Source organism: Phoenix dactylifera, chromosome 8 (genome assembly GCF_051530095.1).
Source record: "Phoenix dactylifera cultivar Ajwa chromosome 8, Ajwa_hap1_PhDact_Kaust_v1.1, whole genome shotgun sequence".
NCBI classification, from domain to species: domain Eukaryota; kingdom Viridiplantae; phylum Streptophyta; class Magnoliopsida; order Arecales; family Arecaceae; genus Phoenix; species Phoenix dactylifera.
In genome coordinates, this window is record NC_143197.1 from 26,128,785 (window position 1) to 26,140,484 (window position 11,700).

At 34.6% G+C, this 11,700-nt stretch overlaps 1 protein-coding gene across 1 annotated transcript; it reads right to left on the bottom strand.

Annotated features, from left to right (window-relative positions):
* Positions 1–2,555: 2,555 nt before the first annotated feature.
* On the bottom strand, positions 2,556–9,056 carry LOC103722971 (putative protein S-acyltransferase 1). Its single transcript, XM_008813737.4, has 6 exons — positions 8,688–9,056; positions 6,811–7,017; positions 6,391–6,699; positions 5,362–5,595; positions 4,512–5,019; positions 2,556–2,947 (listed from the first exon to the last, which is right to left on the bottom strand). The coding sequence occupies exons 1-5, from the start codon at positions 8,739–8,741 to the stop codon at positions 4,513–4,515; spliced, it is 1,311 nt and encodes a 436-aa protein (XP_008811959.1). The 5' UTR covers positions 8,742–9,056; the 3' UTR covers positions 2,556–2,947; position 4,512.
* Between the last annotated feature and the right edge of the window lie 2,644 nt (positions 9,057–11,700).

Below are 11,700 nucleotides of genomic sequence, written 5' to 3' on the forward strand. Positions count from 1 at the left end.
CCATGGTAAAATATTATAGTTACAAGAAATATCTCTTTATATTATAGAAATTTGCATGAGTTCCAATAAAGAAAACAGAAAATGTAAAAATGAGTTCCTAAAAATTTATATTAATAAAATATTAATACATAATACAATTATAATATTTTATCTTTATTATTGTATTATACTATAAATATAATATTATATTACATTATATTATAATATATTGATATGTTATGTTGTATAATATCAAATTATGTTATATTATTATGCTTTAGTATACAATATTATATTACTCTATTGTAATAATATTATATTATATTGCAGTAATATTATACTATATCATATATTTATGTATTAATATATATTATATTTTATTATGTTCTATTGTATAATACTATGCAATGTCCTTTATGGTCATTTTGTAATACTAAAAGTACTTTTTCTCAATTTGTTTACTAAATATATATTAAATTGAACAGCACTTTACAAATATAGTTACCAAACAACAAATAGGTTTTTATAAAGTTCTACTTCAAAAAGTTCTACTTTCAAAAGCTCTATTGCTAGCAGCCCTGCCAAGTGAAGCCTAAGTGACTGGCTTTTTTTGAGACGCTTAGACTTGGCTAATATCATATTGGCACCTAGCAACCATTGACTTGCGAAATGAAATCAGTGCAAGGAAAAGTAGTAGAAGAGCCAACAACTAGTGTCCCGTCCTCTTCGTTAATTTTGTGGACTTTCTCCTATCTGTAGTAGGCTGCATATGGAGTATTCATTTCAAACATTTTTAGGTTTTCTTTCTTGTCCCTGTTCAATTTCTTGCACATTCTTTCATCCGACCTGCATGAAATCTTTTCTTTCGACTTATATTTTGTCAGGCTGACATGTTAGTGTTTTATGGCCAAGTTGCTGAGGTTTTCCAAACAATGTATGATGCTTTCAAGATGGTCTTTCGGTTCCGTTTGGTTCCTTGGCCTATCATTTTGTGCTCTAGAAATGATGCATGGCAGTTCCCTATATCAAAAATTTGCCTTCTCAAAGGTCATCCTGTTGACTCTTTCTAAGTATTTGGAGGGGGTCCTCAGAGGCATGCATGTGAGCTACACTACCAATGTGCAAAGGCATCCATCACTGATACACCATGAAAACTAAGAAAAATGGGATTGGTAGAAAAATGGGGTTGAGTTTTCCATCCCTGATGTTGCTGATGCACATTTGTTGATTGCTAATCGTTGTTTATGTCCTCTAGGTTTTTCTTTTTTTTATATATATTTTTTCAAGAATATCATCACATGCATGTGAGCCACACTACCAATGTGCAAAGGCATCCATCACTGATACACCATGAAAACCAAGAAAAATGGGGTTGAGTTTTCCATCCCTGATGCTGCTGATGCACATTTGTTGATTGCTAATCGTTGTTTATGTCCTCTAGTTTTTTCTCTTTTTTTTTTTTATTTTTTTCCAAGAATATCATCACAAATTCCTCCAATGAGGTCTAATTTGGATTGATGATGTTGTCAATGAATTACTCTTCTTGTACATTGTAGCTGTGGATCGATCAGATGAAATGAGGAAGATACTAGGCAAATCTGCTGCTAGTGTGGATCTTCAGCCTCCTGATGTTTATCAACCTTCACGGTGGGCTATACAATCCATGCAACCAGGGAACTGACATTTTTTTAATATGTTGGAAGAGCTTAATATAGCTTGTTAAACTTGGAACTATCTTTCCATCTGTTATGTTGCTCAAGAAAACACACCACATTCTGCTCTGCCCTCTTTTTATTGTCTAGTATCTGTGAATTGGTAGACCACACTCATGCATGTGAATGATATCAGGTTGGCTTCAGCACATACTCTTGGTGCTAAGATCTGACCATGGGGATGGATACCAAGCCGGGTTTAGAATATACGGCTGAAATAACGTGAAGTCCAAATGTCTGTTAAGTATGATCAGCCTTGCAAGGAGATTGAGATAAATGATACATTAGAAGCTTCGGCACCTACAAAATAAAAGTGGGTAACTACTAGAATAAAACACAAAAATGCTAAAGAAGTTGCATGCCACTACCATTTTTTCTTTTGAAAAAAAAGTAAGGTTTCTGCCAAACATGTCAATATGACCTAACATAGCAATTATAGGGTTGATCAAGCTAAATCATCCGCACAGCCTCCACCAAATAACTTTCAGTTTGAACTGAAAACCTGCAAGCCAAATGATTTGTACATACTCAGAAAATGCTTCAGAAGCTTGTGCTAGGTGCTTGACTAAAACTCTTTCTAGGTTTGAGTAGAAATTTCTGAGACTAATGCCTAGATCGTGCCAACGAGGAACTAGCCTTTCTATCTTATCAAATAATCGGCACATGAGTACATGAACTAAATCCTAAATTTGTTCCATAACCAGTTCTGGTCTTCAGTTAAGGAGCGGAACAGTTTGTTGTCAGAAAATTATTACCTTAAAATGTAGAGCAAGCACTGTAGTTTTTTGCATAATATTTCTGTATTTCCACTCCACTCATGGCATGTTCCATTTCCCAAAAACGAGATTATGATCAGTAGTTATCTTGCCCACTAACCGACAATTCTTGCTTATCTACAAGATAAATACAACAGATCCCTGATAAGTGCCAAAGCAATCTTTACATTTAAACAAAACCACCTTTCAGCACCGCATCTAACATCCCTATTGTTTTGGTGCCTCTATTATTTTGAACTCAATATGTGGTGCTTACTAGGTACAACAAATGCGAGTTTAAAATTTGAACTTAATTGAACAGAGGAATGAATCTGTTGTTTTTCCTTCTTCAGGATCTATAACAACACATCTTGGAGATCAACCTTGACAAGCTTGAACATTAGGGGCCTATTCACATCCACAAGATCCAATATCTGGCATTTAAGCACCTGAAAACTTGACACACGTATCTGAACTTCTGGAAGAATGACTTTGCTAAATCTGCATTCAAATGTGTAAAGCAATACAATATTCATATGAATATAGCATTAAATGGATTAGAAAGTAAAAGAGACAGGGGGAAGTTGTTGTTCAAAGTCCTATATAGCATGAAGTCTGCCTGTGCTACTGGCATAACAAGTTACTCTGCATGTGGTATAACAAAAAAATGTTTTCGGGGAGCAATGGGTCATGCATTAACGCTTGTTTCATCTTCCTTTCCTTTTCTTATACCCAGTACCTTTTAAATTCTTTGATGTGTGTATTCTTGTAATATAACCAATTGCTGATCATAAAGGAAAAAAAAAAATTACGGTCTTGGAATTCAACAGTGTTCTATATGTACTAGGAATGATACTGATGGTTCAATCAGAGTTTGCAAACTATTGTTTGTCAAAAGATTGTATTGATTTCCTCACAACTGCTTCACAACCAATGGGTGATACCTTTAAGAAAGCAAATTTGCAAGGGAGGCCTATATTATCAATATGCTAGCTGCAGATTTTGCCTTTTTAGGCGAAGAAAGAAGCAAAGTTAAACGAGAATCATTTAACAAATCAGAGTTGTGATGATGTTTGAGTTTTTAAAAATTTATGACATAGATTACCTGTTAATCCAGAAAAGAAAGAAAATCTAGAACTGAAATTCTGGCTTGTGGTGAAACAAGCTGCAGGTTTCCTAATGATATTCCCTTATGTCCCCCTGGACTTCTAAAATGAAGTTACTGAAGGGAATTGAAGAACCACGTACCTAGCACTTATTCTTTTATAAAAGAATCATCTTGCACTTTTAACAGTGGGAACCTTTTTTTTTTAAAAAAAAGAAAAGGTATAATGCTGAGGATGGTTTCCAGTATGCGTTCCAACTTCTTGTTCCCTAGTTCATCAAATTTTCATCCCATATCTGCTATGGTTTCAAGGTTATTTATCCAAACATGCTATATCATTGAATCCAATCTATTGACTTAATTGAGTTCTTTCTACTTTGTTCGGCTCAATGCTATAGAGTTAAATCTGATTACTGGAAAAACAGGTGGTGCTAACAATACATATGCAGTTCAGCCAGAAACCAAGGTTCCATCAGTAAATGTTCAATATGAGCTGACAAAAAGAAAACATTTTCCAAGTTCTGTACTTTTTTTAGTTCAGTAAAATGTTAAAAAAGCTGAACATTATGCTTTTGTTAGACATTGAAAGGTTTTCTACATATGCTGCAATAAAAGTGCTAAAACAGAAGGTGCATCGAAATACTTCTTCCTGAATGGAATAGCAGTCAACACAGCCTAAGTGTAAGATGAGACTGGCCCTTCCTACTGGATGACTCAAATTTAATTCAGTATTATGTTGAATCTATAGGTTCCAGCTGTTAATGCAACATACACCTAAGACACACTGTCCATATCTACTATGTGCACTAAATGGTTCAGCTTGTATTATCTAAATTAATTAGAGAAACAGACAAACCGCAATCCACCTGAAGATATGATTTCATGACACTATTTAGCTTTCTCAATTAAAGTGGGCACACGCTGTGAGAGTGAACAAGAACAATGTAATAAAATTTTTACCTCATATATGTGGCACATGAACAACATGATCAATAGGAGTTGAGGTTCCATTTGAGCAGCTTTCCTTATCAGCCCTCTCATCTACAACCATTTCAATTACTTCCTTATCAACCCATTCATTTACAGCATCTGCTCCTCGATCTGTAGACTCCTGAATCACATGAAGAGCCAAAGGATCAACCGCATCATCCCGGTGCCTATCTTTGCAGTTTAAATTTTCATCGATGGTATCGTAATCCAAGCTCTGTAACATTCTTGGTATTGGCAAATTGCTGTCTGTCTTTCTTTCCATTTCTCTGTCATTCCTGTCCTTTGGGTTGGTGATGTCCATTCCAGTATTTGGCGTACAGGATCCAATTTCTGCTGTGTCCTCAAGCACCCATGACCGGAAGTCATTCATTGAAGGTGGGATTTTTGAGAAGAACAATTCTTTGAAGTTTTCCAAGGCACCCTTGTTATATGGATTGTCCTTCTTATCGTAACGGTATCGAAAGTTCTCATAGGTTGTCTGCGGTTTAGGCAGCAAAAAAGATTTAGACTTTCTATTGGATCTAATAAGCAATCACAATCTATAGAAATGCCAAATTTGGGTATGAACGATCCAGTCTCTGCCTGCCAGAGCATGCAGGTGCATGCAAGGATTTTTATTTTTCCAAGAAGTTGGTTACATGGTTTCACATACAACTACCAACAATCAACCCAGCAAAAAAAAAAGAGCACCAACAAGGAATTGGAATAAGAATCTACGATTTTAATTCTCTTTCACTTGCTAATAATACTAATCTATCAAAGATTTCAGTAATCAACTTGCTGATATTGACAAGCACATTCCAGTGGTAAAAAAAGTCACCTGATTTGTGCTAATTAAATAGAGATGAAAAACTGTGAGCCCGCCGACAAACCAGACTGCAATGAAAGTGTATACAACGAGCACAAGTGACAGAATCTCTCTTGTTATGGACTTCCAAATGGACAAATTATGCCTTTTCTTTTCTCCAATAATGTTCAGCCATGAAAAGATGAAGACATATATGCAGAGAAATGTTGATGTTGATATGAATAATAAGAAGAACCTGTAGTTTCTCTGCAAGGTAATATAACAGTGGTTGTCAAAACTAACACAGGAGCTTTAGACCATACAAAATGTTGGTTGTTTATTTTTCTTTTCTTTTCTTTTATTTTTCTGAAATTCCACCCCATCCATGATTAAAGCCTGATAGGTATGAAATTTACTTAAAAAATATTTGAAACAAGGATTAAGAGGTGAAGATTATGTGAATTTTGGACATTTTGACAATGCTTCCACACCCACATAAGCTTACGGGAGGCTGATATTGGGTAAAGAAATTGTCATAAAGATAATGTCTCAAATGCTGACATTAATTTTATACACCTCTGCGTGTTACATATTGAAAGAATTCAGAGAAGTTTGGTTATTTTATACACCTCTGCATGTTACATATTGAAAGAATTCAGAGAAGTTTGGTTAGATGGATGAGGTAACATTTAATAAGATAAAATGGTAAAGTAAAAGGCTAAACCTGATGATTAGGATGGGGCTATTAGTTTACTATGGTTTATACATACAATTTGATCGATGCCCAAATATCAAGAAATTTGCAGTTATCAGAGCTGCAGGTCCTAGTGTTTGTCAATGATTAGCTGATTAAAAGCTTAAAAACAATACTATTGGGGGAAACTTTGGACTAAACCTGATGATTGGGATAAGGCTATTTGTTCACTATGGTTTATGCATACAATTATATTGATGCTCCAATATTAAGAAATCAGGAATCATCAGAGCTGCAGGTCCTCCGAGTGTTTATCAATGATTGGCTGATTAAAAGCTTAAAAATGGCATTATGTCGGGGAGACTTACCAGTCCAATGCATTGACCAACCCAGGGACAATGGTGATCGAACTTTTGAACGCAGTTGTTGCAGATTGAACAATGAGAAGCACGGGGTGGGCGATAAAGCAAGCATGTGTCACAGTATTTTACTTTTACAGCAAAATCATTAACAAGAACTTCCCTTGTCCGAGGCAATCTTAAATGCGGCGTTCTCCCACTTATCCATTCCATAGATGGAGTAGCCATATCAAATGCTTCATCTGCTTCAGGTGGTCGCGCATTTCTCGGTACTATACCTGGATCTCTACTGGATGTAGTGAAGAGAAAAACCAAATCCTGCATCATCAATCAGATAAGTATGCAAAAAAAAAAACATCCAACTAAATTTAGAGCATCAAACTGCATAATCGATGAACAACTGCGACTGTCCGTTCAATCATTACTCACCAATATCAAGATGACTATTGTCACCACTAGAATTGGATACCCAAGTATTGGCCTTTGATCATCTTGGCCCTTGGTCTTCTCATATTGGCAGATTTTTGCAATTATCTGGTAGCAAAATGTTATTGCTGGGCCAGATATTAGAAGTGTTGTTAGAAGTAATGAAGCAGCATCTGGACCAAATATCAGCCTTCCGCCACAGAAGAACCTCTAAGAAGAACAAAAGAAGGTTTCGCAATTATTAATGCATGTTGTCCTACATCTCATGAAACCTGATAATTATCAGTCAGCGAATCTTTGCAATATAAAAACATTGGAATTAATAAGTAGTTGTCTTCCATTTTATTTACTTTTCTCAGAAATATAGATAGTAATCACATAAACACAAAACAAGCATATAAAATTTTGAGCGCCTGAGTTTCTGAACATCCAAAAGGAGTTTGACGAGCACAAGTATTTGAGCAAAAACTTCATAATTTCGATCTCTGATGAGAGAGAAAGAAGAACTATTTTTAAGATAGTAATTAATTAGCCATAAAATTTTGTTTTGCGATAAATTGGATGATTCTAAGACAATGCATGCATCATGAAGAAGGAAACATGGACGTATATGTGTTTGCAAAACTGAGAAGTATAGGATTTCTACTTTTGCCAGGAGAGAAAAAAAACAAAAGAATAAATGGATAAGGTTCAAAAGAGAAGCTTAGGAATTGCAATAGAAGAAATTTTCAGAGGGGATTGGATGGTACATATAAGTGCAATGCATCCCAAGGCTTAGGGGCTTCTGGTTGCATTCATGAATGGTACATATATATGTGTGTGTTTTGGAAAGAGGTGGGATTTTGTAGAACACCAAGATTTAATAATGCCTTGGCAGCAGGTCCTCAAATATGCAAATATCATTTGACTAAAAAGACTATATCTGATTATAAGTCTATCCCCATAACTCCTTCCTGGCATCATGTAGCATCCAATTTATGGTCAGCAGTGGCGCTTTCACAGAACCACAATCAAGAAAGACCAAGATTACTTGAACAATCGAAAAAATAGCAAGATTAGAATCCACAGCTCCACCTTAAACTTCATCAATTACAAAATAAATCCGATGATCTAGTATGAACGTTTTATATCATTCAGAACATAAATTTAGCAAAGGAAATAGCTAGAAAGACAAGAATACTTAATAGATGAAACAAATAGAGCACAGGGCAACTCATATATTGAGGGCTGTACTTCCAAATTTGAAGTTTTATAGTTCAAGTCTCTGGAACACCAAAAGATCATAGATATTTGAGTGAAAGAGGGGCTGCTGCCCAGCCGCTTCATTCAATCCCCTTATTGTAGTATCGAAGCTTGATTAATAAGCATATCCACAGATCCAGTTTCAGAAGATTGAAATGATGTTGATGGTTGGTGGTGTTGTTATTTGCTAGTACTTCTTGTTACTAATCATTATGTCCAATGTGGTGACCTAATATTGATTGAGAAAGTTCACATGCCTTTCAAAAACCAATCTTCTTCCAAGAAATCAATGAGATCGAAATCATTTCTATCAATAATAAGCAGGTTCTGATAAAGCTGATAGAGAAACAAAAACCAACCAAATCTCTAATCTAATAATAAACGAGAGAAAATTTATATCATCTGACAGCAAAAGATATTCAGGATCATGTGCCAAATTTGCAAGGCAAAGACCCATTTCCGAATCCCGTCTTGCCATAAAAATTGTCATCACACGATTTGTTTATCAATCAAAACATAGATGATATTTGGCGAACAACAACCAAACAAGCATTTTCCAATGGAATAGCAAAATCCAAACAACAATTCAGCATAAAGATGGAAAGAACAATAAAAAGATGAAGATAAGAGATCCATACATTGCTTCCCTTCCAAACTTGATAAAGCCTTTTCGGCTTCGGCTGCGTCGACATATCTTCCAGTGCGAAACCAATCAGAAAAGAAAGGGAAAAACCCAATCAAAATTTCAGGGACAGACCCTTTAAATCTTGTCGGAAGACACTTTCTTCGATGGCTTTTGTTTGAAGGAGGGGAGACAGAGAGAGCGAGAGACAGGAGGGAGGAAGAGTATCAAAGAGAGAAGGTGAGAAGAATTCAATCTCTCATTATCTTTTCCTCTCCCTCTCAGTCTCAGATCACATCCAGCTGCTGCCCTCTCCCTCCCTCGGATCAAACGAAGGACGTCACGTCTCCATCTCTCTATCTCTCTATCTCTCTCCCCCTCCTCTGTCTCTCTAAAGAAAAAGAGGAAAAAAATAATAAAAAGCTGTCTTTTTTGGGCGTCATGACAGATTGCGCGGCGGCATTCACAATCGCCCGCGGCTTTTTCGCGGGAGGGAGTCATCCTCCCAACGGCTCCGACCGGAGCACACCAAAGATATGAATTTTGAAATGATAGACGTTGGAATATGCGATTACGAGGGACCCACCAAATGGTATGGTAAAGTAGATAGCGCTGCGCCGTCTCACATATCCATTTGGTGGATGATTGGATAGTTCAGGATCTGGTATCGTTGGTTGATGGACAAAATGTATGTTTTTTTTTTAAAATTTTTTTTTGCATAAATGCTTTCCTAAATATCGAATTCCACATGGATATCCTTCCAAAATTGATATTTGCATGTATATCATCGCGCTATTCTGCCTTTTTTATTTTTGCATATATAATCACGCCATCTAACGTTATTAAAAAATTAAGAATTTTAAATTAAAATGACTAAAATATTCTAAATAGGTAGATGTGCAAATACAAACATTTATAAGGCGATTGCGATGGAGAACAAAAAAAGTAATTTCAAAATTTTATTTTTTTGTAATTAAAATAAATATGTTTTTTATTAACTGTGTTAGAAGAACCGTTATATTAGAAACATTTATGTAAAAATAGTGTTTTATAAGGATATAGAAATAAATATAAATTTTAAAAGGGTATTCATGCAAATTTGAATTTTTAAAAGGTTATTCATGCAAACTTAAAATATATAATGAAAATGACATGAGATGTGATCGAATTTTCTAATAGAGAAGACTACCAACCAGCTCAGCCAACTATTAATATGGATTATGAAATATTCGAGAGAATGTATCAATATAGCTCGGCTATAAGTATAAATCTTAATTTGAAGAATTAATTTCAAACTTCAAGTTATTTGATAGGGTACTTATATGTATATACATGTATATATGTATGTATATGTATGTCTACAGACCTGTGATTGTGTGTATTTACATATATAAATACATAGTAACATGCTGTTAAACATAATCGTCTCTTATTCCGAGTTCCTTATTTAGTTCATATGGAGCAAGGTGTGATCTTCACCTATGCATTTAGGTTAAATCTTTTCCTTACTTTAATGTGTCCTGTGGTTTGAATTGTGGTGGGTCCATACCAAGCGTTAAAACTGCAGTAAAAACTACAATTGGGACCAATACAGATCTAAAATCAGGGTCATGGTTAAATCTAAATATATATGAGCTTAACTGTTCCATGAGGAATGTGATATCCAAATAGCTTAACATTATAGAGACCGTCTTAATTAGAAAATTGTGTTGTAAGAAGGGATAGAAGGTGTTTCATTCATGTTGCAAAAGTACAGGTTATATTTAGCCGTCCTCTCTATTAATATGAACTGGTTGAGCTTAAATCAATTGGAATACAGCCTTTTTCTCTGCAACCAACCTTTTTCTGGTGTCAGCATGCAGATATAATATTCTCGTCTTGCCTCCAAAAGCACAAGAAGAAGCAAGCATATGATTTAGGCTCCACTTCTCAGAAGACAACTCTATCCAACGGCAGTATTTGCCTCTGTTCTTTTAGAGTAAAGCTATGTGATTTAAGCTATCTATTCTAATACAGGAATCAAAGATTTTTTTTTCCTTGGTACAATCTCCAAGCATTTGGCCATTCGTATTTAAATCAAAGTCGAGAGTAATGAAAAAAAAAAAATCCAACAACTATTTGGCTTTTGAGGGAAGGAGATGACAACCATTCTTTCAGATGTTTCAAATGCAAAGCATGCTAATTACCTGTAGTCTAACTACTAAGGCCCTGTTTGGGGGAGCTGTTAGTAGTAGAGCTTTTGAAAGTAAAGCTGTTGGAAGTAGAGCTGTCCGAAGCAGAGCTTTTATAAAAAGCTGTTTGTTGTTTGGTAATTACATTTCTAAAGTGTTGTGGCACTTTAATATGTACTTGGTAAACAAATTGAGAAAGTACTTTTGTGTGACAAAATGACCATAAAGGACATTACCAGTATTATATAACAGAGCATAATAAAATATAATATGTATTAATACATAAATATATGATACAGTATAATATTAATATAATGTAATATAATATCATTATAATATAATATTATAATATTATGTATTATAGAATAATAATTTAATATAATATTAAATTATTTAACATAACATATCAATATATTATGATATAATGTAATATAATATTATATTTATAGTATAATACAATAATAAATATATAAAATATTATAATTATTAGTGTAAATTAATTTTTTATCCTTCTAAAGACCATTTATCTCTGTAACAAATTTTCTAGCTAGGTGATAAAATTGGTTGAATAATTACTAATATTTTTATTTATTTATTTATTTATTTAGATCAGATTAATTGCCCCTCACTCATTATTTTTCTTTTTATTTATTTATTTATTTATTTATTATTTTATTTCATTGAAATATAGAGGGGTTGTCAGCCATGGGTGGTGGCCGGCATGGTGGCTGCCACCGTGGGCAGCCATGAGCTTCCAAAACAAAAAAAAAAGAAGAAGAAGAGGAAGAAGGAACAGAGGCGGCGGCGTTGAGAGGAAGAAAAAGATAGAGAGGGAGAGGAAGAGGATGGGTGAGAGAG

Excerpts from the sequence above, each read along its gene's own strand:
- LOC103722971 (XM_008813737.4), bottom strand. The coding sequence starts at position 8,741 with ATGTCGACGCAGCCGAAGCCGAAAAGGCTTTATCAAGTTTGGAAGGGA. Across the intron at positions 7,018-8,687 it reads AAGTTTGGAAGGGAAGCAAT|AGGTTCTTCTGTGGCGGAAG; the intron begins GTATGGATCTCT and ends TGTTCTTCTTAG. Across the intron at positions 5,020-5,361 it reads ATTTAATTAGCACAAATCAG|ACAACCTATGAGAACTTTCG; the intron begins GTGACTTTTTTT and ends CCTAAACCGCAG.